The sequence below is a fragment of the Pieris napi genome, chromosome 8 (genome assembly GCF_905475465.1).
Source record: "Pieris napi chromosome 8, ilPieNapi1.2, whole genome shotgun sequence".
NCBI classification, from domain to species: Eukaryota; Metazoa; Arthropoda; class Insecta; order Lepidoptera; family Pieridae; genus Pieris; species Pieris napi.
Window position 1 is genome coordinate 48572 of NC_062241.1, and position 27501 is coordinate 76072.

General features: G+C 37.9%; 2 protein-coding genes and 3 long non-coding RNA genes across 6 annotated transcripts; 1 reads left to right on the forward strand and 4 right to left on the reverse strand.

Moving 5' to 3' along the window:
* Window positions 1-2968: 2968 nt before the first annotated feature.
* Window positions 2969-13217, reverse strand: LOC125051611 (coronin-7). Of its 2 annotated transcripts, XM_047652052.1 has the most exons (21): window positions 13060-13217; window positions 12403-12770; window positions 11523-11709; window positions 10584-10787; window positions 8481-8702; window positions 8280-8407; window positions 8072-8212; window positions 7239-7691; window positions 6942-7050; window positions 6754-6873; window positions 6567-6687; window positions 6396-6494; window positions 6228-6325; window positions 5937-6050; window positions 5361-5869; window positions 5164-5285; window positions 4950-5088; window positions 4748-4879; window positions 4506-4580; window positions 4204-4440; window positions 2969-4131 (listed from the first exon to the last, which is right to left on the reverse strand). In XM_047652052.1, exons 2-21 carry the CDS (start codon window positions 12709-12711, stop codon window positions 4039-4041), a joined length of 3612 nt encoding a protein of 1203 aa, XP_047508008.1. In that variant the 5' UTR covers window positions 12712-12770; window positions 13060-13217; the 3' UTR covers window positions 2969-4038. The 2 variants fall into 2 exon arrangements, with proteins under 2 accessions (XP_047508008.1, XP_047508009.1); XM_047652053.1 differs by lacking the exon at window positions 7239-7691 and having other exon boundaries at window positions 13060-13214.
* Window positions 13218-14567: 1350 nt separating this feature from the next.
* LOC125051958 lies at window positions 14568-15359 on the reverse strand. Its single transcript, XR_007117376.1, has 2 exons — window positions 15183-15359; window positions 14568-15096 (listed from the first exon to the last, which is right to left on the reverse strand). It is a non-coding gene; the product is annotated as an uncharacterized LOC125051958 (long non-coding RNA).
* A 2770-nt stretch (window positions 15360-18129) lies between these two features.
* On the reverse strand, window positions 18130-18785 carry LOC125051818. Its single transcript, XR_007117355.1, has 2 exons — window positions 18754-18785; window positions 18130-18452 (listed from the first exon to the last, which is right to left on the reverse strand). It is a non-coding gene; the product is annotated as an uncharacterized LOC125051818 (long non-coding RNA).
* Window positions 18786-21188: 2403 nt separating this feature from the next.
* LOC125051773 (ras-related protein Rab-30) lies at window positions 21189-24435 on the reverse strand. Its single transcript, XM_047652323.1, has 4 exons — window positions 23932-24435; window positions 22915-23098; window positions 22592-22743; window positions 21189-22093 (listed from the first exon to the last, which is right to left on the reverse strand). The coding sequence occupies exons 1-4, from the start codon at window positions 24100-24102 to the stop codon at window positions 21992-21994; spliced, it is 609 nt and encodes a 202-aa protein (XP_047508279.1). The 5' UTR covers window positions 24103-24435; the 3' UTR covers window positions 21189-21991.
* A 915-nt stretch (window positions 24436-25350) lies between these two features.
* On the forward strand, window positions 25351-27477 carry LOC125052002. Its single transcript, XR_007117389.1, has 3 exons — window positions 25351-25518; window positions 25630-25795; window positions 26103-27477. It is a non-coding gene; the product is annotated as an uncharacterized LOC125052002 (long non-coding RNA).
* Window positions 27478-27501: the final 24 nt, after the last annotated feature.

A 27501-nucleotide genomic window follows, 5' to 3' on the forward strand; every position in this document is an offset into this window, starting at 1 on the left:
CGAATTTTTTTAACCGCGTAGGCTGCAGAACTAAGTCATTTCGCCAATCCGTTAATTTGAGGGGACCACTGAAGTTTTGAATCCATGGTGATTCCGAGAAATATAGTTGTATCATCCAGATTCAATTCCTCATCGTTTATAATTGGTCTAGTATCCATAACCCTTGCATTTTTTGCAGAAAATTTAAGGCATTTTGTCTTTTTTGCATTAAGTAGAAGGTTATTCATATTAAACCAATGGACAATCGAAGATAGAGCATTGTTTACATCGTCAAAATTTGTTATTTGTCGTTTGATTTTAAAAATCAAGGACGTGTCATCAGCAAACAAAACTATCTGATGTTTTCTTTCTACCATGAAAGGTAGATCATTTATATAAACAAGAAAGAGGAAAGGGCCAAGACTTGAGCCCTGTGGTACCCCCATATCTACTTCCGACCCAGAGGACCTCTTGTCAAAATTTGTTATTTGTCGTTTGATTTTAAAAATCAAGGACGTGTCATCAGCAAACAAAACTATCTGATGTTTTCTTTCTACCATGAAAGGTAGATCATTTATATAAACAAGAAAGAGGAAAGGGCCAAGAATTGAGCCCTGTGGTACCCCCATATCTACTTCCGACCCAGAGGACCTCTTACCATTCACTTCAACCTTCTGAGTTCTTCCGTGTAAATAGGAAGTCAGAAGATTCAGTGCGGTATTCTTGATGCCATAGTGACGGAGTTTCCCGATTAAGGTCTCAATTAATTCGGGTGTAATTAAAGAACCATTGATTGATTTTAATAGGTACTCTTCATTGACTTCATTACAGAGAACAGTTTCATATTTTCTTCGATCCATACTTATTATAGAAAATAACACTACTAAAGCCTAGGTGCACTATCAACTAGCGAATTGAGTAACGCCAGGAACAGGTTATGTATTGAATATGAATGAAGTAGTATCAAACGCAAAACGGAGTACCGTTTCTGGATTACAATACAGTACGAGTTGGCGGACGTTTTGATGCCTCAAATTATTACGTTTACGAAATAAAGCATCCAACAAATAATCGTACATAGTACCAACCGATTTATAGCGGTGAGAGAGGTTGTCTGGCCAGTGGGCAAACTCTTCAACCTACAATGGGATATCCCATGTATTGTCTGATAACGGTACAATTTACGTAGCAACGGCACGGGAATAAGGTTTATTTATGAAACAAAATAAAGATTCTGTTTGAGTTTGCAAGTCAACAATCTATTAAAGAACAGTTACATTGGCTTATTCTCAATAAGGTGATTTTGGGAGTTAAAATAGTCCATCCCATAATGCGGTAAGTATTCTTTTACTAATTTCTTCAGTCTTTCTTAAATTTAGGCTTGTGTTTGTACGAACTAAGCTTAATGTATCAGTGAAAAACCTACTTCTTTCAGATTGCCCTCATTCGCTTATTTGTTATTAGTTGTTGTTATTTTTGTTTTTACTCTTTTATTATAATAAACATATTATAGAATAGTTCTTACACTACTTGTACTGTTCCTGGGTCATCGGGGTGCTTTAAATCAGAGTTCCCCAAACCTTTTTGTGTCGTAGACCCCTTGCCATGTTTTTCCGTGTTGGGTAGACCCCCTACTTACCTGATATTGTAAAATTTTGTATCTGTTATGTAAAATATACGTAGCATTAAATAAACATAAAATAAACTTTAAATAAAATATCATAAGCAATAAGTCAATATAATGTATATGTTTTGATATTATAAGATAGTATGATGTAAGTAAATAGGTACTATCAGTGTATGTGTTGAGATCCACTATCGTGGACCCCCATTTTCATTTCATGGACCCCCAATTTTTTTTTTCGCTGACGTAGACCCCTTGCAGGTTGTCATAGACCCCTAGTCTAGGGTCGATATAGACCACCTGGACCGTGGGAATCACTGCTTTAAATAATAGAGGATTTTAGTTTTACTCTATATTAACCACTCGCGTACAACAATAGAATATAAGCGAAATATAGCAATGTTAATTGATATGTATGGAATGACTGCAATGTTGTCAAAGAGACTGCCTACTTCTGGCGTAACTTCGACGACTTTATAAGAAAATCGCCACGTTTATAAAATAAAGAAAGCCTGAGTGAGCAAAATGTACAGCCTTGACTCGTACAGTGCCTACTTATTCAATAAATCTGAAGATACTTACATGTTAGTTTCTACGTCGCAAGGACACGTCACTCTTTCATGAGAGATTTCATCTCAGCAGATTACAAAACTTTTTCTGTGGGACCATTCCTCACCTTCATCCACTGAGCTACATCGCCTTTTTCAGGTTCTTTGCAGTCGAAGGGAAAAATCAAACCGAACCGAAAATTTCCAAACTTATCTCGATTATATTATTATAAATAAAACACACCTTACATTTAGCAAGAGTTTAATAAAAAAATGCAAAATAAAATATTTCCAAATATTAGGACTTATCACTAGGGTTATAAGGTGTACGAATTGTACGATCATACAAAAATACAAAACTACACGCATTCAATTCACTATTGACATTCTTTATTCATAACACTATCTCGGATCAAAAATAAAGGCAGAACAAACACTGAAGCCGTTTTACTTTCATTCCGTGACGAGAACAAGTTTTAATATTTCAAATAAATTAAATATTCGCTACTTCGTTTCGTAATCTTGTTCTTTAATATCATTACAAAGTCACCAGTGTTTATTTTTCTCGGGGCTTACCGGTTTTTTAATGCACAAAAACGGTTGGCACGAATTGAAACATTTGATTGGGGCGATATTGTCTTTTCACAACTCAGTGGATTTTGAGCCGATTGCGTTTTGTGCTATTATTTTGCGCTGCGAACTTAAATTATAACGAGCGAGGTCAACAAACCCATTTCATCGAAGTGAGCATATCTTATGTGCCTTCGTCCTAGGCACTACACTTCGCGGTACTTGAAAATCATCTTTCAAAGTGTAAGTAACTCGACGAAATCGACAGTTAAATAACCAAGGCAGAACTTGATATGTTATAATTAAGAGTTCTATTCACTCACAATGTTAAATAAAAATTAATAAATTGGTGCGTGAAGTTTCTTACCGTGTCGGGTGACGTCACTAATCGGGGCGAAGCTGGCGACGATCGATATTAATTAAAAAATAATGTTTCGTTTAGTCTCTAAACAATTGTGTCTCCGTATTTGTCCACAAAAACGCTATCACTAAATAATATCGATCGTCGAACCGATCACACCGAACAAAGTTAAAGCAATGTAAAGCTTAATTCGACGAAAATAATACAATTGAAAATATCATACGTTTTACTTTTGACTAGCGAATAAAATACTCTATACATAAGTTTTAAGTAGTACGAAAGCGTAGGTACCCGTCCCCCTCTCGCGCACCCTGAAGCCCCGGCGCGGCGCGGGTGCGAGCGAGAAAGGAAGCTTTTTACAAATAGCGACTCGATAGAGCGCGGTTCCGGCTCGGTCTCGTCAAAGCTAATCTGACTCCCGAGTACGGCGCAATTTTTTGCAGCAAATTCATTATATTCGAATTCATTCATTAAAAAATAATAATAACTATCAAAAAATTGCCTCTAATAGAAATTTTTCAAGAAAATTCTTTGGCATTTTGAGCAAAACGTGACGTGTAACTATAATATAGTTCGTAAAATATCGATATAAAAAGTGCTAAGATTTCGTCGATATTTCAGAACGTCCGGCATCAGCCGGCGGCGCCGACGCTTTCGTTTCGACGTTTACTTAAAAATCTATAAAATATTGAAACGGCGACTGTCACTCGAAGATCAATTCCTTAAAATCGAAGGTCCTACATTTTCTTATCTACCTCTATGTTTACGTAAGTATTTGGATAGTTTGATAAATGCTCGAACGGCAGCCGTAGGAATGTGACGAGAGGTGAGGCTTCTTAAGGATAAAAACTACGATATTATACGATTCGTGTTTTATAGGGCACGATATTGAGACGATATCGAAACGAGACTCGTTCCGTCGACGCCGTCGAAGGGCGGCCGCGTCGAAGAGAGCCTCACTGCTCCCACTCCGAGTCGTCGACGCCCTCCATGGCGTCCTGCTCCAGCTTGAGGTTGACGGTCACTCTGGCGCTCATCGATTTCATTATCTGAAAGCACGAGCGGGCGGTGAGCGCGGCGAGGGCCGAGGGCGCGCCGGCCTCGCCCTCTCGGGTACTCACGCTGTTCTGCTTCTCCTTGGCGTCGAGCGGGACGTGCGCCTCGACGAGGTCCGGCTTCGGCTTGCCCTTGGGCGCGGCCGGCGGCGCGGCGCGGGCCGACAGCGGCTCCATGCCCGGCGGCTGCAGGCTCGCCACCTCGGGCGTCGCGGGTCGCCTCTCGAGCCATCGGCGCCCCGTCTGCCAGCTCCGCCACGTCACGAGCGTGGGAGGAAACAGGTCGTCTTGGAACAGCTCGCTCTGAAACCGAGTCGGGCGTTCGATCGTCGTCCGAGAGGAGCGGAGGAAGATCGAACCGGGCTCACCTTGATCCTAGGCACCGTGAAGGACAGCGGCTCCACGTTTCCGTTCGTCAGGCGAAGCGCTCTCGCGAATTCCACCTGCGGAAGTTCGTTAACAATATTCTATTAAAGATTCGCCGTTTCTATACGTAGGAAAAACGTGAACGTGAATAACTATTTCTTCTTCTCGCTGCAAAATATTAGGGAAATTTCCCGTCGTTTGGAGTTGCTAAACGATGCTCCAAAAAGGTTCCTCTCGTTCTCACCTTTTCGACGGCCAGCGCGTTCTTTTGCAAGAAACAGATCCCTTGATGCAGCGACGAGGAGCGATGGTGCGACAGAGCGCACAGGAAGGGCGGCTCCGGAGTCACCTCGTAGCAATATATGGTCGAGTCGCCCTGCGAAGGAGTCGGGACGATGAGCGGGACGTCGCGAGGAGAGGTCGACGGTCGCGAGAGGAAATCTCACCCGGCCCGTCAGGAACAGAGTGCCGGAGTCGTGGTCGATGTGCGTCAGCAGAATCGCCGGCGAGACGTCCAGGCCGACCGTGCAGACGGGCGCCGACAGGTCGGCGGCCTTGTACAGCAGGATCTGGCGCTCGGACACCCTGAAACACGTCGACCGTGAGAGCTCGGCGGCGCCCGGCGAGCGAGATTCGAAATCGGCGCTCCGCCCGACTCACTTGTCGAAGCCCGTGACCACGAGGTGCGAGTCCCGCAGCGCCCACACGAGCCGCGCCCCTCGTCCGCCCGCGGCGCTCCGGCCCCGGCGCAGCGGCTCGCTCGACGCCCGCGGCTCGTAAATCTGCGAAAGATCGGCGACACGTCACGCGCCACCCGCTTCTGGGGGCCGGCGGGGGCCGACCGCCCCGTCACTCACCCTGACGTAGCCGTCCCGGCAGACGGTCGCGAGGTACTCGCCGTACTGCGACCAGGCGAGCGCGAAGATCTGGTCGGCGTGGCCGGCGAGCGTGATGGCCGCCGTCGGCGGCTCGGCGGCGAGGTCCCAGATCTTCACCGAGTGGTCGTGCGCGGCGGTGGCCAGCAGGTCGGAGGCGGTCGGGTGGAAGCGGATCGCGTAGATCTTGTCCGCGTGCGCGGCGAACGTCCGCTCGGGTTCGCTCGTCGGGGCGGTGAGGCCGCCGTCGGGCACGATCCACTCGCGGATCGCGCCGTCGTCGCAGGCGACGAGGAGGCGCTCCGGCCGGAAGGGGTCGAAGGCGAAGTCCTGCAGGGCCGCCGGGTGCAGCAGGGCGGGCGGGTGCAGGCCGGCGGGGTGCGAGGGCGGCGCCGTGGCGAAGGGCGTGGCGCCCGTCGGCAGCTCCACGACGGCCACCCGGCCGCCGCCGGCGCCGGCGCTCACCGGGACGGCGCAGCGGACGGCGTTCGCTGGAGGAGATTCGTCGATCAGTCGGATTCGTCTCGGACGCGGCGGGAGTCGAGCGGAGGAACTCACCGCAGAATCCGTCGCACTCCCCGGAGATCTGTCGGCTGACGTTCTTGATGTTCTCGACGTGGGTCGACTTGTGCCCCGGCGTGCCCTTCAGGTGACGGAACTTGGACACTTTACCTGGAAAAGATTTTCCAAAAGTTACGGACGTATTTAGTTCCCGACCCTCACGTTTTATGTTCTTTTCGGTCGGTTAGATCTAAAATCGAATTAAATATTATTAAGTTAATAATAATATATTAGCATCGGTTCGTATTTTTTTACTTCCCCGAAGCCCAAACGGATAATCGAACTCACCGAAAACGGTCGAAGTGCGTTTGGTGGCGACGTTCGGAACGGACGAACGTTTCTCCTCTCGATCTGGACTCTTGCGAGACTTCAAGGAGTCCCTTCGCCTGTAAAACGGGACAATGAAATAGCGCGAAGAGTAGAGCCTACGAGGCGGGGAAGGCGAGAGGGTCGCACCTGAGCGGGGCGGGCGAGAGAGGCGCCTCCGCCTCGGGCGCGGAGCTCAGGGAGCGCACTTCGTATGCTCGTCGCCGATCCGCGATCGACTTCACTCCGCTGAAACGACGCAAGCGGAGGGAATTAGGTCAGAACCGATACCGAAACGAGAGAGACGCAAAGATTTCTCACTCCGTGGTCTCGAAGAGGCGGCGTCGGTCGGCGGTGGTCGGCGTCTTGGGCCCGGGTCCCCCGTCCGAGCCGTCGAGATCTTCTTCGACGCTCGCGTCGGATTTGCCGTTCGTGTACTCTTCTGAAACAGAGCATCGGTTGTAGACCTTTCCGGTCACCGTGGACCATTGCGGGGCCTCCGACTGACCTTTGGGCGCGACTTCCGCGTCGGCGGCGGGAGAGAGAGACTTCTCGTCGTCGGCCTCTCGGGAGACGGGAGTCGTCGTCGCCGGAGAGCTCGAAATCGGCGCCGACGCCGGCGGAGTGGCTGCGAGCGAGATTCGATCGATGAAAAGGGAGAAGGTCGGCGGGTTCGTCCGGTGACACACTACTTACAGGAATCGCTCTTGTCGACTCCGGGAACGGCCGGCACGGAGAATACTCTGTCGAAGGAAAACTCTTCGGTTCCCGTCGAGGCCGAAAAGGGTTTCGGGCCGAGGCGGGGCTGAAATAGTCAAGTATAAATTAATCGACACAATAGCAACGGTATTGAAATGGCGGGATGATAAGTTCTCTGCTCCCTCAGACGTTGATAATACTGGTAGCGAACAGCCGACGTTCAGTATTCAAAGGCGCTGGTTTTTGGCATAAACAAATATATTTAAACGACTGCTCTACTCGCGACTAGAGTACCTTATAGCCCGAAACGGGCGCCGCCGTAGTCCTGGGTTTCGGTTTGGGCGCCTCACCGTCGTCGGCGGCCGAGCCGGCCTCCGATATGGAAGACCTGGGCAGAGGCTTCGGGGCTTGGATCCCGTTCATTGAACTTTCGCTCGACTCCGAATCCGTCTTATCTAAGCTGTCTCTTTTCGAATCTTCTTTTTCCTCGTGCCCGTTACTTTTCTTAAGGAATCCGTTTTCCTTCGAGTGTTCTTTCGGCTCTGTCTTTTGCTTCTCCATGCCTTTGATCATGTCTTTGACGTTTACGAAATCTATTCTGTCGTCTTCTCTGTCGGGGGTCGCGATCGGGGGCTCGGGCGGTTTCGCGTCTGCGTGTGTTTGCGTCACTATTTTTTTATCACTTTTCTTTTGGATCGGCATCGCTAGTATTTTTTTCACTAACTCTTCCAAATCGCCACGGTGTACCTGCCGTGAATTACATATTAAATAGCGGACACTCATTATGATATTAATATAAATTGACAAACTAATTGAGCATTACTTACGCAACCAAAACACCAAAAAATATCACTAGCTACGATACGAGACAGTCACAAAAACCACTAAAATAACTACCGGCACACACAAAATAAAAACAAACAAAAAACACAACACACGTAACATAACACAAAAACATAACTAGCATTACCGTAGGAGATGGAGCGGTAAATATTGATAGAGCGGATCTCTCGCAAAACGAAAACTACAACTAAAAATATTCGAGGATACACAAATAGTTGGCGATCGGGGATAGATTCCGAGGGAATAGAGTCTCCTCCTAAATCCGAGCCGAGCGACTTACGCACCTGCGTACAGTTGTTGGCTTCGGGATGCAAGGATATGGCGGGCACGGGATGGTCCAGCCCGTCGAGCCACATGGGCGCGCTGAGGAAGGTGGCGGCGCCGCAGGTGTCCGGGTACAGGTCGGCGTGGTACTCCCGGTAGCTCTGTAATCGTCGAGCCATAGTGAGTGTTCGAGTGTGCTAGATTGAAGGGCGGCGAGGGAAGGCCTACCTTTCTGGGCACTTGGTACATGATGGGCACGACGCACGAGCCCGTGAGCTGCATGACTCGGTTCACCTCGCCCTCCATGACGCGCAGCGCGCGCTTCGGCACCAGGCACGCCCCTTTCGTCTGTTCACCTGTTTCGGCGAAACCGATTAAAGGAACGTTCGGCTGACGGAGAGCTAAAAAAACGATACCCGTTTCACTCACCCGAGTGCCGCAAGCCTTCGATCAGGTACGGCTCCTTGTCCGTCAACTCCATGTACAAAATGGTCGTGTCGCCCTTGCCGGCGAGGAAAAGCATGTTCGTGTCGGGGTCGAACAGCGGCATCAGCACTCCCGTCGAACAATCCAGCTCCAACGTCTTCTGCGCTTGCGTTAGATTTCGAACGTCGCGAATCATGATTTGACGTAAACGAGCCGAGTCGAAGCCTGAAAACGACCCGACACTGTAATGTCGCCGGAACTTTCGCGGGAGAGGTCTGAGTTATGAAAAATTTATGAGAGTGAAATTTTACGATGCGGGCGCACCGTGACACAAAATTAACAGAATGAAGTTGCCCACGGAAGATGCTACGGCATTGGACATAATTTAAAAACAACATTCGAATAGTAATAGAATTTATGTTACACCTAATGTAAGAGAATAATAATTAATAATAAATATTTATTTATTTAATTTTTCAAATGTAAACTGAACTTTATTTATTGACTGTAATGACTCCTTTTCCAGTCTTTGATTATTTAATTGTAATTAATTATTTGCATGCAATCCAAAACTATTTTTAATAATGCCAAAGAAGTATAACTTCTTAAGCGCGTACATAAGTACACGCACCCTTTTTTTTATCTGTTGCAATAGGTAATAGTGCAATCTCTCTTGCAAGAAAAACGAGAACTTTATTTATATATATATAAATTTTTTTCTATACTTCAATGAATATTACAAGAAAGAGGTTTCATTAATTTGACGATGTATTGGCATGATTGTTTTCGTTCCTAATTTTAAATTAACAAAATAAATAAAGTCGCGGACTGCTGAAACGATTTTTAACTGATTACTAAAATTTTAAAGTTTTCTGATTTTATTCTGCAAATTAATTTTTTTTTATAAAAGCCGGTAATATTACAGCATGGACTCGGAAGGAGTGGAATAAATAACGTTTTGTTATCTACGCCGGCGAGTACTACGAAGAAATGATTCCTTTTTGAGGTTCCCTTATGTTTTGGGCAGCAATTTATTCGACGGAGCGTACGGAGTATCGTGGAAAATGGAACATTAAATGCACACCGGTACATAACGGAAGTCTAATTGCACATGCACAACCCGCATTGATTGCTGTCGAGGAAGATTCTATTTTTAAGACGACAATATTTAATCAAAAGAGTTTATTATAATATATATAAACGCCATTTTTTTTAACTCTAAATATTTTGACAATATAGTAGGTTGTTTCTCGCTGACGGTATAATATTTCTACAGAATGTTTCAAATCCTTACTCTTTAGGTATAATTTATTTATATTTCTAGCACAAAAAAAAATTAAAATAATTTAAAAAAATGGAGGGCAACTGGCGGCCGTATCGCTTTCGAGCGATCTCTTCCAGCAAACCACTGTGAGAAAATGAAATTAGAAAGCGCAAGAAGTGCAAAACTACATAATACATACGACATAAGACAATTAGATAAAACTAATGGAATAAACCAAGCATAATCTTAGTATTATACTATTTAAATTAGTCTAAGATCCATTTCGGAATCGCTTCTCAAACTCGTCAAAACTAGAATAAGAATTTCAAGCGATTTCAAGTTGGGCTTAAGAAAAAAAAATAACTAGGGACAGTAGTATTTCGCGTCATCTCTGTGCGTGTTGAAATTTGTGTTATCTAACCAGAAAATAATACATATATATATGTGTGTGTGTATTTTGCCAATTTTGTCAATTTTTAAAGGAAACAAACTAGTTACTATGAATTGCAGAACTAATAAATGACGGTCGAGTATCAAGCTCATAACAAAAAAGCTATGCAGTAGTTACGTAGTCATTTCATTCGCAATCACAATGGCCGTGCGCCTCGAACGGCTGACGTTACGAACGGACGTTACATCTTTTTCGTATCAATTCATATTTCATTATCAGGCAATGACTCGAGCAAGTAGATACTGCACGATTCGACTTATTAGTGGTTGCTCACTAACAGTATATAATCTCTCGTTACCAATAATTTGTTCAAAATTTATTTGAGAATTAATGCAAATGCAAATATTTAGTGAGTATAAAAAAGAAAGTTGAATTTCTAAGATGGACATACCGGTGGTTAGTACTCGATCGCTATCGCCGAGCCAAACGAGGCGGCTGTCCTTAATGTTCTGATGACTGTTTGCGACGCTCAGAACTGGACTCTCGACGCGAGGATCCAGGATTCGGACTTTCTTGTCTTTGCACGATGTGGCGACCAGTTTGCCGTCTTTCTTCCACGAAGTAGATTGAATGACTTCCGTATGATCTCTGTTAACTGTGAATTAATTAATTATTAGTAAATTAAGAAAGAAATTAAATCTCTAAAGCGGCGATACGAGGATGTAATCGAGTCTCGGTTGAACTGAATGGAAGCTTAGCGAAATAACTCAAACTCAAATCTTTATTGCATTCCTTATGTTCATAATTTATTACAATAAGGACCTTGGTTAGGCACAGCAATGTTGTGAGAATGCTTTATTATAGTTAATTATATTCTTATACATTTTTATTCTTATAAGATACATTATTTATTTGGTTTCACGTTGCGAAAAGGTACTTAACATTATTAATAAACTTAACTTTTATAAAGAAATTAAAATCTATCAGTCAGATACTCTGTAACAGTGTAATAACATTTCTTATATGTATAATAATTTCTTTAGAAATTTGGTAAACCTCAAGTTATTTGTTCAATTCTTCAAATTTTCTGGTAATTTATTATATATTTTTATGGAGGAGGTCAATGGTCCCGATTGATGCAACTTTAGTCTGGATGTAGGTGGAATCAGTTGGTTTTTACGAGAAGGTCTTAGTGAGTAAAGTAGCACAGTAACCAAATAAGTTGTTTTGTGATTTTATTACAGACTATGTCGGTAGGCCCCTCCTCAATATTTAATAAGGTGGTTGGGAGTTTTTTATTGTTTTGTCAAGTATGTTTGACTCACAAACACATCAAACTATTTGGGGTTGAATTAAGTTTTATTAAACATAATATATAATTAACATTTACCAAAAGCTTCCTTCTGCTTAGTCAAGTCCCACAGTGCTAGTTCATGACCTGATGCAACATGAATTAGTCCATCAGCGACAGGGTGGAAACCTACGTTCTCTACTCTCCGTTGCTTCTGAGACAGTGAACATTCAGGTGTCGAGATAGATTCTTTCAGGCCTTCTGGGGGTATGTGCCAGACTTTCACCTAGAAATTAATTTTTTAAGTAAAGGGGGAATGCAAAATGAAGACATAAGAGCTGTAATTAAGCTCCATATCAAACTCAAGACAATGTTATTTCCTATAATTGACAGACATAGACGCAGTTTGGATGTATTGAAACCAAAAATATAATAATATTATTCTAGGCCTGTCCTAGCTATGCACTACTGTAAATTTGTTTTTTTATTATTATTTTTATATTTTTTATTATTATTATTATTATTATATATATTCAGCCTTAAGCCTTGTAGATGTTTCTTAATAGCCTCTGGTATAATAATATATTAATCTGAATGGATCAAATCAGTATTTAACAAAACAAAGAGTGAGAACTGTTAATTTAATCAGTAAAACGTCTATGAGTTAATTCTACAAGCAGCTTTAAAGAACACATTAATACTAGAAAGGCAATCTTTCCTATGCTTGACTCAACATATAGGTTAACAAAAATTACATTAAATCTGCTTAATTAACAGAGACAGACACAATGAATTGAATGATTCAGCATTTTCAATATTTTTAAAAACCCAATTAGTTATTACTATATAACTTAAACATAATATTAATTTAATGTGACATTTAACATGAAACCATTTTAAACTTTTAAAAGTTATAACATATGCAATAAAATACTACATAAGCCCTATATTTTATTTATTATATATGTAAGAAACCTACCAGAGAATCCTGAGAGCCAGTTAAAAGTATTCCATCATGGAAGGGCGAAAAATCCATATCAGTTATGGTGTCTGAATGAGCATGAAGCAGAGGCATTGTCTTGCTCTTTCTCCCACAATCATCTAAAGGCAATACTGCCATACTCGACCCTACATGCTCCCAATTGAAAGCCATAAAAGATGCTGAGGCACATATGTTGTTTCCATAAGTCTGGTAAGAACCAACACATACATCCCTTACACATGCTTCTGGTTTGGGCACTATTGGTGCTGCATTTTTATATTTCGAAGCTTTAAAACGCCAAGCCATTTTAATCCAATTTTATTGTTCAGTCTTTTTAGAATGTGAACCTTCGCCACGGCGACTGCCTAAAATTAAAAAAAAATAAACTTCCATGGATATCATTTACGCAACACATCTTGATAAATTAAATATTAAGTGTATGACATATTTATTCATGATTTTAAACCATTAACGGGGCTTACTTTAACTCAAAAGAACACTTCCTTTTACATCATTAAATACAAACTCATTTTGTTTTGAATTACCAGACCGGGTTTCGGCCGGAAGTACTATTGTTACGGTAAATTTAAATTAAATTAAGCAACAATAATTTAAAGTCAATAATTATAGTAAAATACAAATACATTAACTTACCTTATTTTAATCTAATATCAATTACAGTTTAGATAATATGTATCTTCGAGACACTCCCCCTAAACGTCGGCCATTTCAATAATAACAACCAGAGTGTAGCGACATTACAATAGCGACTAACGAAATACCGATCGATATCCCAATTCAGACTGTCAACGTCAAAGTCACAACTATAGACTATATATATAATATACATATTATGTATAAATATAATTTTTTTACATAAAAAGATACATTCATATTTTGTTTTTCGGTGTGACTGCTTATCTTATCTAATCTGTAAGGGTCGGTTTTTTGATCCGTAGTTAACTCAACTATTGGTAAAAAATCCTTACTATTAGTTAAATATCAGCAAAATGCGTTTTTTGATCCGTGGTAAGAGCATCCAATGGTAAAATATCTAACCATTAGGCAAAAAAGTTAACTACTCAGTATCGGAGGGTTAAAAAGATGGCCGCTGGTAATTTATATAGTAACAGCTGTTTGTCACAGAAATCAAACTATGATAAATACGTTTATTACTATCTAATGATGAATTTAAACATATTGAGATACTTTAATTAATGAGACGATGAAGAAGACGATAATATTATATGAGAATGTGTTAGTGAGTGACCAAAAATATTTAGGCAATGTCATCCGCCATTAGAAACCTGGGATGTAGATTTTTGTCACTGTTACCCCCTATCGAAGGGAACAGTGCTCTGGATTGTTACTGAAATTGGGAATGATCTTAAACTGCCAATGAACAAGAGTATATATAGACAGCAGCTTATACCAACCTATTTTGCTTCATTACTAGCTACAGAACCGCAGCAAAATATAATTAAGTATATTACTAATTCATTATGTGTTTTATCAAACTCAAAATATCTTTATTCAAGTGGGTAACCAAGTACACTTTTGAATCGTCAAGTTAAATTAATCGTAAATTTACATTTACCCTACTTTACTTTATTGCCTATAATATTAACTTATAATTATTATAATGAATAAAATACAAGAACAAGAGTATATATAGACAGCAGCTCATACAAACCTATTTTACTTTATTACTAGCTACAGAACCGCAGCAGTATATAATTAAGTATATTACTAATTCATTATGTGTTTTATTGCCTATAATATTAACTTATAATTATTATAAGTTAATATTATAGGCAATTAAATACATAATGAATTAGAGTTAATATTATTTATATAGTACTAATAATATTAACTTATAATTATTATACTTAATATTGTACTGCTTATACTTAATTATCATACTTGTATGTACTTATACTAAAAACTACAGCTACACATTAGTTAGGGACCTATGATATTCTTTAGAGCTTTTATTACATTTGTGAGTTAGCGTCTACCTACTTTATTACAAGAATTTATAAATAAAACATTTAACTTGATTAATAAACTGTTTAATTATAACTTAAATACAAACCATTTTTATTATAAAAACATTACAAAATTTACATGAAACCCTAAAGTAGCAATTAAATATTTTCTAATTGCATTTCACCTCAATTTGATGCAACTCTTTTTGCTGCTACATATATTTATTGTGCCTTTCTTCCATCTGCTGCATCACTTTTTGGTGCACCTCCTCTTTATGCAGTATGGATTTTTGGTGGGCCTCTCATTGGTGCAGCAAATGTTTTTGATGCTCTTCCTTAGCATAATTGAACAAATCATCCTCTCTTATTTGTCATTGTTTCAAAAACTCAATTTTTTTTATTCGTGTGGATCATAATCCGCTTCCTTGTTTCCAAAGGGTTAAAAGATTTTTTCCTTTTGTTGTAGGACACAGCTATACAAGAATAAATATAAAAATGTGCCTACACCTTCATTAAATGTATATTAAATTTAACACTTTGGTGTCTAGACCCATCTGAGTTGAAAACGTCACAGAGATTTCCAAGCTGCATCTTTTTGTAGATTGCTGCAGTGATCAGTTGTTTGCAGGTTACGACTGTGTAATCCTTGAGAAGCATCACCAGTTTGGCAGTTTCTTTTTTGGCGAAGTTAGCAGTATGGTCCCTTTAACAAAACATAAATGTATTACTTTCCATTACGAAACACAAGATAAACCGGAATAAATAACACGAAAATATGTTTGTACTTACTTGTTTGACTGTTGGCTGTTTGCGGACATCGTTATTTATATATTTAAGTATCGTAAAAGGTGTAAACCGTATTAAAACACAGAAAAGCAACTTTATTTATATCGTGTTATTTAGATTAATTTGACACTTCAAACTCTTCAAAGCGCAAATAACGAATGAAGATGGCTAAAATGGATTTCATTCGCTCAATATGTCTAGTGTTGTCATACAAAATAAATGTTCCCCACAAAAAAGAACCACATTTTTTGGGATGTCATTGCTCATTGCACTGGCAACAAATTGACAAATTGTTAAGATTAACTATAGTTAGAAAAGGGATTGAAAAACGCATTTACGATTTTACCAATGGTTATTCATTTAACTATAGTTAATGTAACAAATGGTAAAACCATTTTTTACTACGGATCAAAAAACTGGCCCTAAGTGTAATATTTTCTCTATAAGTGTCTGTAATTGTAAGACGTATTGTTTTTGTAAGACGGTCGCTGTCAAGCCAAATTTACATAATTGTATTTAGTTAGTTCTTGGGCTTGAGAAAAAACCCCTTTACAACAGGCGTGACCCACTACCGCCAAAGATTTTTTTACGAATGGTATTGTGTGAAAAGCGTAAACTAATGTCATTCCCATACAAATTCGTTTAGCGTTCGTGGGCAACGCCTGGCGAAAAGTTGTTGTCCCAACTCCCAAGTCCATAGTTATTATAGATTTTTTTAAATAATTTATTACACGACCATAAAAACAAGCCCTTCAGACAGAATAATAGGGTACAAATTTGTCTTAAAAAATCTCAAAAGTAAAATTACAGTTTTGTCAGCTAAACACCCACAAGTTTCTTAAACAATACATTAGATTTCAAAACCGGTTACATGAATACTACTATTATTATAAAATATGTATTATTTGAACAACTGCTGACACGGCTTTAACAGCTAAAGTTTCGCTCACTCCAGTGAGCTTCCATCCTGCCCTTTCGGCGATTGACCACCCCGCGACGGCCCAAGCCGAGGTCCGCCGTCCGAGTCTCACAGGAGACACCCTTGCGCTAGCCGCGGGTAAAACGCCCATTCAGGCCAAGCTGAGCTATAAAGGCCCTTAAGGCCAACAGCGACGTTCCTTTAAAAAAAAAGCTAAAGATGTGCGATACACCGATAAGAATAATATGATATATGTATGAATAGGTGTAAGTAGTATTTAAGATGTTGTTTTAATTAATAAATCAGATCACCTTGAACCTTTCATCCTACCAGTAGAGCTACGTCTGTTCTTTTGGTGCCATAGTTATTTATATATTCACTAGTACATCTGTAGGACTTAGGTATCCGTAGCGTTGTAAGGTTCTTACGTCTCACTCTCTCATATATTTAGTTATCTAGTGCCGCTTGCTAATACACACACTACATATACTATATTCCTGATAGTTAATACAAATAAATTTAACCACACATCTCACAGTCCACTGGCTGGCAAGCTGTTCAGGGCGATAAAGCCGAGCCACGCTCGCCAAAACATCCCGAGCAGAGTTGTCAAGGCACTTCAGACAAAGAGATACCATTTAATTAAAAAAGTGTGTGCGTGTAACCTTTACGGGCGATTGTAAAAGAAGTTTTACTTTAAAAATGGCAAATATACTTTACAAGTAGATACCTAATTCTACTATTTAAGCGTACACGCAATCTACAAAACTTCATTCAAATCTTAAAAGAAAACTGCTCTATTATTAGTTTATTTATAAATGCGAATTAGTGTAAGGTTTTCCAAAGTTTCCTCATCTCGACCGGCAGTTAAGTAGCATTATAGACAGTGCAAATGCAAAATTTATAAACATTTTTATTAACGCGATGATTAAGCACTTCTATTTTATTGGTTAAAAACTTTACTTTTGACCTTGGCATAATGTCTCCTTATAGTTCTACACTCTCAAATTTATGTTGTTTGCAGTTTCAGATGATATTAATATGAATAATGTATATATATTATTTGGTATTTTAAAAGAGTACCGAGAGATTTTTACGCCGGCTTTTTCTCTCGGCGTACACCCTCTGTCTCCTTAGCCGATGAGTAGGGGAGGCTGGGGAGGGTTGATCCCACCTTTGTATTTTGGTTTCTAAATTTATTACTCTCTACATTATTGCTAAAATTTTTATATTTCTATGTTTCGAATATAAATATCTATCAACAATCCGAAAGAGGGCATGATTTGTTTACAATTTTAGTCATAATTTCATAAAACTTCATACCATGGACGTGTATCATGTGTCCCTTATATCAGGGACACTTGTTCCCAACCATAAGGGAGCTTTGATCCCGGGGGATCAAATCTCCCATACATAGGGGACACATGAATCACGTGAGTTTACTTTATTTTCTTTTTTGCTAGAAATCCAATTTTATAAAGGGAACTAATTATAAGGGCAGCTAAAATATAAATCACATAATTTTGAATCAGTTTTAATTTTGTCATCCAGCCACTGGGATTTGGGCAACCATTGCTTCCAGGAGGAGCATTGTTAAGCATTCTGTTTTGCCAGTTTTTTCTGGGAAATATCATGAAAGGTGGCAAACTTTGTCCAATTGCATTAATTGCCGAACAGACCGTGACAAGTTCTCCTCTTTCGGCAGATGCCACTTTCGACACTTGCTTTAGGCCTCGACAAGCAACAATTTTTTTGGGCTTATGAACGGTTGTTATACCTGTTTCGTCCACGTTGAATATTTGCGAAGGATCGAAATTGAATCTTTCCATCAAACTTTTTAAATTTGCGAAGAATGCCTGCACGTTATGGCGATTGAAACTAGTGGCCCTTGATAGACTTGTAGCCTCGGGTTTTCTCAACGACAATTTCTTATGGCGTTCCATAAAACCCCAAAACCAATCGTAGCTTGCCTCTTTTTTAACTTCCCAACTGATAGGAATCTTCTTTTTATTCTTGCTAGCGAACTGGTAAGCTAGCGTACGTACTTTCTTAGGGTAGAGGCCATGATACAACTTACTAGCGGTTTCCAAATATTCTTCCAAATCATTTTCTTCTTGGTCTGAAAATATCTGCGATTTTTTGTAGTTGGGTTCGTATGATATTTCCTCGTCATTTTCTTTTTGCTTTCTAGCATATCTTTTCAAAGTCATGAGAGGTACCGAATATTGTTTTGCAGTGCCTTTTAGTGTATTTCCGGCCAGAACTGCAGCTACCGCAAGTTTTAGTTTTTCTTTATCGATTGGCTTTCTTTTTCTTGAACCTTCTTTAGTTTTATACTTTCGCGGCATCGTATTCTAAAAATTAAATACCAATAAATAATTGCGCCATAAAAGTGTAAAAGTAAATATTTTATGTATGGTAGACTTGATCCTCTTATGGGACACATGATCCCTGGGATCAATTCACCCCTATGGAAGAGGATCAAATCTCCCCAAATACATTGAGGTTATGAAACATGCATAACTCTAAACACTTTACTACTTATTTCATAACAACAAGCGTCAAACCACAGGAAAAACAATGCTCTAAAAGCTATACACATTTTAAAAAAGCGAATCCATCACACTTTATTAAATATGTCGTGTTAAAACTTACCAAATTTTATATAAATCACCACAGAAAATTTCGTTTGCCGGCCATTTGCAAACTACTGATATTTGTCCAACGAAACTATGACAGAAAGTTAACCTTGCCATAAACAAACAAGTGTTGCTAGTTTAAAAAAAGATTGCGCATTTAGTAGATTTTTTAATAAAGATTACCAAGTGTCCCCTAGGGATCAAGTGTACCCAGTCTCCCCTAGGGATGTCTAACGATTCAAATTTAATGACGTGGAATTAGTGATACCTGTATCTTATATTCCATAATAAACATATATATTTATAAAAATAAACAAGGACGCCACTATAGTAGCGATACAGTTAAACATGCTTTAGCAGATCTTGATTATTCGATTCTAAAAAGAATATCTTCTTTTTACATGCTTTTAATAGATAAAAAAAACACGAATTCAATGTGATGTCTACTTTTAAAAGGGTTTTAAATAAATACGAATTATTGTAATGGAGTACCAATGCATTTATCCTATGACTTTAGTTTCGTATGAGTAATGATGTTCTCATACATCGAAGGACGTGATTTACAAGACAGAAACAAACATACAGTGTGATTTCCTTTATTGCGATTTTAACAAGTAATTTAATTTCTTTGGTGACGTTTCCTTTCTATTGAAATGACACAAATATAAAATCCTCTTTTAGTTCAAATTATGATGCAAAAATATTGTTAATAAATGAAGACATCCCAAACTTCAGGAAGAATAACGTTAATGTAAAAAAATCTAAAATAATATTAAAAAAGTTACATAAAATGTAAATAACACATTATCAAAAATTATTAAAATCTTTTAAGCAAAACAGTAACAATATCAAAGACACACTTAATTAAAGGCAAGATTTTTAAAGCAAAGAGTATTTATATTTTTTTGCTATAAAGAAATTGTACTAGAACTTACATAAGATATTTTAATGATACAGGTAGCTTTTGGTTCCTACGACTGCGACATACGTCACGACACACTGCTTAGTATGAATCACTCGAGTACTCAAAGTATTTGAGGCCTAGTAATAATGTAATAATGAGAATATCATTTTCTAAATCCTCCAAATAACTTTACTCTTCTCGCGGTCGCTTAGTCGAGTGGTGGCAGTCGTTAAGAACCGAATGCTACCTTAAGATAAAAAAAATATGTCTAGGACAGCACTATTATCACTCTGGGTTTGTAACAATATCTTCAAAACCGAGCTGAATGTCTTAGGGTGAGATTCAGAATAGAGATATAGCGCGAACTATAATTCTAGAAAAATCTTGCAAAAATATTGTTTCAAAAGTACCACGCAGGGTACGAGAAACACAATCAAGATTTTGGTTTTATTAAAGATATTTGAAAAAGTATTTTTCATCTTGCAAATGCTGAAAGTAAGCATCATTTAAAATGAATAAAACTTTTTTAATAACATACCACCATAAAAATCTTGCCATATTAAAATAACCAAATCAGTTTCTACAATCTACAGTCAGTGTGTCCCGTCGCCCCTGTACTTCAATTCACTACTCGCATCTACTGCTCCTCCTCGATCGGTAAACATTTACTGTCAATAAATTCACAAGAAGCACAACATGTTATGGCCCCTGCACCAGGCGAAATTCAATAACATCCGCAAAGGCCTTAAAATTAGGTGGATATCAACTACAAAATTAGTAATCAAAGTTATCGAGTAGCAATTAGTCAACGCGGTTACAGCACTCGACGAAGACAGTACAAATGCGGATGCACCACGGGGTTCCGAATCTCCATATGCACGACGACACTGTAACCCGTCTAAGAATATTTATAACAAACTAATTCTAATGTACATCTAAACGTCTGACGACATCGGTTGACTACGCTCGCGTCAGGGGCACAACTGTGTACACTTAAAGTTATTTGTGAAATTGAGATCAGCCTCGTGATTTAAAAATCAATAACTTAAAAACGTCCTTAGAGAGCGTTCAAGTATTACGTAACGCGTTTTGGAGGAGGGGGATTGAATTACGCGTTATTGTTAATATTAATTTCGACTTACACCCCATAATAGTAACTAAAGAGACGCAAGGTGGTCACGAAACGTTTTACTATACTTGAGTACAGTACTGTACTAGGGTACTGAAAAACGTTACGGCGAGATACATGTGGGGGGGGCAATAATCTCCAAAAATTGCGTTACGTAATACTTGAACGCTCCCTTAGCAGTCTGTTTAAAGGGGGATTTACACGGGTCGATTTTTGCCGTGCGGCTAGTCGCTTCACAAATCGCCTCATCGAGACGCATCGCTTGCCTATTTACACAGGTGACTAAAATTGTATGCGGCTCGGTCATTTTCTTTCAAAATGTTGAGCAGAATGGCCGGAATCGAAATAATAAGTCAATCAATTATTCAAGAATTGCTGAAAAAACTAAAAAAAAATGGAATATATAAACTGGATTGTATTATTTTTATTCATGGTTAACGATTTGTACGTAGAACAAGGTGCGCGGAAAACGGCAGGCGATCGCCTGCAACTGATCGTTTACACGGTCGACTTTAGTCACCAGTCGCATGCGGCCGGTACGCCGCACCGCAAAAGTCGGATGCTACCCAACTTTGGCGCTTGCGACTTTAGTCACTTGCGACCTAGCCGAATTGTCATTTAGACAGTGCGGCTGTAGTCACCCGTGTAAACCCCACTTAAGGCTTCACGCAATATCTTTATTCACGCAGCCCTACACGCTCGCAGACGCCGAGAATATGAAATATACATCAACAATTTAGGTAAATTCAACTAACACAGTCGTTAAAGTGAAAACAATATTAACAAAACTCCAGGAGTCTCCTTACAGAATATAAGTTCTTTAACTACTTAGACAATTAGACATATTACACCTTACCTAGCACTGGTGAGAACGACTGAGTCCCGTCGTCCTCGATATGCATTGCTTTTGTGAGTTTGTGATTAATGGAGTTTTGTAATAATTATACTAATTGTATGAAAAATGCATACTTATGGTTAAAATTACCTAAACATCACAAAACGTTTCAGTATTTCATAAAATTTAACTATAATAAATAACAAAATGGAATGTATCAAAACAAATTTTTTTTTACTTTAAAATTTTACTTTAATATTGCCGTGACTGTTCTTTAGAAATATTGCAACATTATTTAACCCATAGAAATTGTTGTGATATACGCATTCCTAATTCATCTTAGAACAGGACCTTCTGAATACTTGGCTGACTCTCGGGAGTATTATTTACGATCTGGAACAGCATGAACTGTCACCTACCGATGATGTCTTACCGTTGATAGGTCCCAGACTTCCATCGTACTTTGGCAATTCCTTGCATTTTGCTTGCTGAAAATAGATAACATCAATGAGCATCTAGGTTAACACTTAAAATTCCGCGCACTGCAATGTGCTGTCGAAATGTCGCAATACAAGATGAAACTGGTTACGATTTACTTACACTACTGCTGCACTCTTTTGTTAACCTCACCGAGACAGATATAATTATTTTAGATATGATTGTCTAGGTACCCAGTACCCACCCTATAAAATGAGAAATCAAATCCTAATCTGAATCATAATTTATTTATATATTTAAAAATAAACTAAAATATCTGAGATAAGTTTTAACACCTGAGATTTCAGAATATTATAAATATTCATTCTTCATTCATTCTTTGTTCAATTAGTCAATCTATGGATATTTGTAAGTGCAGTGAACCAATATGCCAGGGTTTAATGCTTATACTTATTGGTAAATTTATAGTTTATAAACATTGTCTTAACCCAAAAATAACTTGCCATTTATTATGTCTAATAAATACACAATAGCTAAGGAAAACTTACTTCCATCAATTCCACAGCAATTTCCATAAATAAACGCTCAACATTTTCGGCTTCCTTAGCTGAGGTTTCAAGAAAATACATCCCATTACGTTGTGCAAAGTCATCACCAATGTGTCTTGGAATTTCCCTATCTTCTCTGTCAGTTTTGTTACCTAAGCAAAATTATTAAATATTGAGTACTATAATCATCAAACATTTTGACCATGTATGTTTTAGATTAATAATAATTCTTATAAAAATTTAATATTGAGTTGTCTCTATGCCTGTCTTGTGGCTCCTTCACCACATCATACTACTTATATTCTATTCTTAACTTTTCTTACCCACTAATATTCTCAAAACTTTGTTGTTAGCATACTCTTCAATTTCTCTGAGCCAATCTGGTAAACAGTCAAATGTAGGCTGGCAAGATATGTCATATACTAAAATCAAAGCATGTGCCGACCTGTAGTAACTCTGTGTTATTGACCGAAATCTTTCTTGGCCAGCTGTGTCCCATATTTGTAGCTATAAAAAAAATTCAAAGAATAAATGTAATTTATTACATAGATGAAGTAGACATTCCTCATATAAAAGATTTCTAGCTTATATATTATATATATTTATAAGCAACCTTCCTTAATTTAATCCTACAAAGACTGACGTTTATTTGTTCTTAGCCATGTAAAATCCATTTGTGTGTCTTCTTATTTGAAGCCATTCTTCTTAGTACTTCACACAGCCTCAGTAATTTTGTAGTTGGAATATCTAAAGAAGTCCAATTCCGCAGTCGTCTAAAAGAAATAGCCAAACAGGCATCCAAAAAGCTGGGTCTTTGGGTAGGACTAAGCAGTATTTCACTAACATCGACATATGCAACTTTTCAAGGCTCATATGAACCAATAATATGGATGGATACCTCATACAGAATACTTTTTAATGTCCGGGCTGGTGGCCCAAATACCAGTTTCTACCTTTGACCAAATTCAGGGGAGGCCTTAGAATCTATCAGTGATCAGTTTAATTCTCTCTCTATGCAGGGACATTACATCACTATGTGAAAATTACAAAGACATAAATTCTTGTTTCATTTCAGCACAAGCTGATCATGTAAAAAAATAGCTCTTGTAAAGGCTGGCATTATATGGCAGCCTTATAAATTAAGGCGATAGGCTTGTTCAAAATTTATACATCTTGTGTATCCTCTGTGTACTTAACTTTAGCTGTCAAATACGCCAGATATGGAGACAAGCATTGTTACTAGACAAATCATAATTTATTTTAAATTTTTTTCTAAAGTTTATATAAAATATATATTTAGCATTGATAATATAAACCATTCCGAATAATACAAAAGATACCTTCACTTTTTCGCCATCAACCTCCACCGTCTTGATCATGAAATCTACTCCAATAGTAGCACCTTGACCCGGTGGAAATAATCCTTGCGTAAATCTCCTTACTAAACAAGTTTTTCCAACACCTGCGTTACCGACTAGCACGACTTTAAACAAGAATTTATAGTCCTCCATAGTACTGTACTAAATCACATTTGCTTTAGATTTTAATGAAAGAAATCGAGGAAAGAGCTTAATGCTAACGAATAATATATAAAGATTATTTTCGCCGTTCACTGTTCCGCTTTAGTGAGTTCACAATACGTACGAGATGATACACAGTACCGCCGACGTTATGATTCGTTCAAATTTTCAAATCAAGATAAGATTAACTACTAAATCAAAATTTACTAATTAGCAAGATAAAAGCACCTAATAACTAATTTAATATAAGGTTTCTTTAGCTGATGTTTAATGTTTTCAATAATTTACATAACATAGCAAAAATACTTCAAACTATATCCACAGACTTAGTAAGCATGTATATTATATACCATCATTAATATTTTATTAGTCTGTGTAGTTGCAGGTGGGTCAAGACTCAAGTCTGTTTTTCTAGCGCGTAAAGGCGTACTTTTGCAATGAGTTTTCATTGAGTTAACGCGCAGGTTTAGAAATCCGCCATTTAAGTGATGCCCCTAGCATTCAGTTAATTAAGTCGTGGGTAGAATAGTTCAGAGCAACAGGATGATTACTGAATCATGCAATTCACCCACAAAATAGACCTGGGGGTCTAGCCAAGATGGCTTAACGGTAGTGTATGTAGAAAGTCGAAAACTAAATTTGTATGAAAATGACAGCTCGTGTCGACAGTCGGTAGCCTAGGCCCTAAAGGCGTGAGTCGGGATACAATAAGCGACGCCATGACAGTGCTACGAAAAGACACACATTAACGCTTACGCTATTCGCTAGCCAACGGCCAATTAATGTTTCGGCAGTGTAGAAAAAACGGCTTTTCTCCGCCATGTTTTAGCGTGATCTCAAAAGCTGCTGGGGGTCTAGCCAAGATGGCTTAACGGTAGTGTATGTAGAAAGTCGAAAACTAAATTTGTATGAAAATGACAGCTCGTGTCGACAGTCGGTAGCCTAGGCCCTAAAGGCGTGAGTCGGGATACAATAAGCGACGCCATGACAGTGCTACGAAAAGACACACATTAACGCTTACGCTATTCGCTAGCCAACGGCCAATTAATGTTTCGGCAGTGTAGAAAAAACGGCTTTTCTCCGCCATGTTTTAGCGTGATCTCAAAAGCTGCTGTTTGCAATAATTCAGTACAAATATTGCCATCTTTAATGGCTACCGTTTTAAAAACATGTCATATTGTGGACTGGTTTTAATTTGTTATCTGTCTTTTTTTAACGTTTTCGTGTAATTATAATAATTTAAACTAGAGTTAATATTTTTAAGTTAAGAGTTTTAGTTTTTCTATGAATCAATGCGAGGATAACATAATAGACACAGATAAATATGAAAATATCAAGAAAATCAGCAAATTAGTAGAGGCAAATCCTAGTTATATTGGATATCTTTTATTGATATTTATATTGCATGTAAGTTCATGAAATTGTTGTTTAATTTGAAAAATACATATACCATTTAATATTGCATATATTATGAAATCGCAAAGTAAAATGATTGTACATTTTATTTGTATATTTCAGATGAGAAAGCAGTCACTAATGAACATAATTAGAAGTTCTAAATATATTTTATTGTAATTATAATAGAAGCTAATGATATAATATTGATTTAAATTAATGAAATAAAATGGATTTATACTTTATGAACTTTGGAAATATAAAATCTAGTGAGCAATACTAAGTAATGGTAAGCAGATACTTTCTTTAATTATTTACTAAGTCAATATACTGGAGACTTTATTATAATATTGTTAATGAATGAGAAGTTTGAATTCAAGTCCCTTGGGAGTTACTGACATTGTTTGGTTATTAATAACTTTAATTGACAATAAGCAGCAAAGTGACAAATTAAGTATATTTTTAAGTTTTGAATTAAGTAAAGAGTTTTAATATTAAAGTTACCTATTGAACAAACCTTGGACCGATCTTACAGTTTAGTTTGTCAGTTTTCTATTTGATCAAAGTACTAACTAAAATATGTATTTTCTTTTCAGAAAAAGAGAAGCTAATAAGACAACTGAAAAAATATTAAAAAAACCCACAAATGGACAAGATTTATTAAAGTCTTATCTTTTAATTAATTTAAGTGTTATATTACGTACCTGAAAATGAATTTGATAAAGGGGAATGAAGCATTTAATGAATAATGTAAAAAATAAGACAAGTGGAGTATGAAATAATGGTTGGTTAAGTAACATTGCCTCATGAACAGAAAACAGTAACTGAAACTATGTTCCTCCACATTTAATCTTAATAAGTTCAGCAGTTTGGATGTTAATGAGATATAATTATAAACAAACTGCATTTGTAGATTTTGGGAAGAATTATATCTTTACAATAACTATTATTATTTACAATTGTTGTGTTAAGGAAACAATCTCTAATTTTTAATCACCCAGGATGTATTCATAGTAACTGTAGGTATCATAGTAATTTTATGAAATCCTCACAACATCTAACGTTAGGTTTTATGAATTGAAAATTTTTTGGTATATAACAGCACATAAACAAGATATTGACATTGCTGTAAATAAACACTTACATTTATTAGTTAATTATCTACATATATAAATATGAATACATCTACATTAGGTAGTAATGCATTGAATTTGGTGCACCTGTGTGTGTTCAGTAGTAATGTCTGTATTGTTTAATAAGTTGTTACATATGCTTATTTTTCTATGTAGACTGAATTATGTTAAGGAAGATATTTGGTGCCTTATTTTAGTAAAAAATAACCATAACTGAAACATTTTTATTTTGCTACCTATTTGTTTTATATTCCTAACTGTTAGTAGGTACGGGTCATTCATATATGCATTAACTGTATATTCTTGTAAAATAAACTAATATTGTTAATCACTTTAATGGCTTTTCCTACTAAAGAAGACATAGGTAAATTACCAAAAATAAAACTGACAAATACATAACATACAATGTTTATTCATTTCTTACTTAAACAGATTTTGCATTTACATTAACTAGTAGCAAATCACTGATATAACCAAAAGTAAACAGACATAAATATTAACTTAAAATCAGCATCAAACTTAATTTCAAATTTATAATTTCATACCAGACTAAGTTTCTATTTTATAATTTTTATTAATCCCTCTTTTCATTTCATTGATTACTTGCTGCTTTTCAATTCTCACTTTCTAAAAGTATAAATTTATTATAAACAATCAACCTTTATGACTCTAACATAAACTGAAATTGTTTGTTGGACATAAACAGAGATAATTCCAACTAGTAGCAAATCACTAATAAAATCTACACTTATATATAAATCTGCTTACAAATTGACATTAAAAATGTTCAAGCACAAACACCAAACCTAATTAAAGCTTAAATCAAACTCTAATTTCAGTGTTCTTTTTATTCTATTGTTTT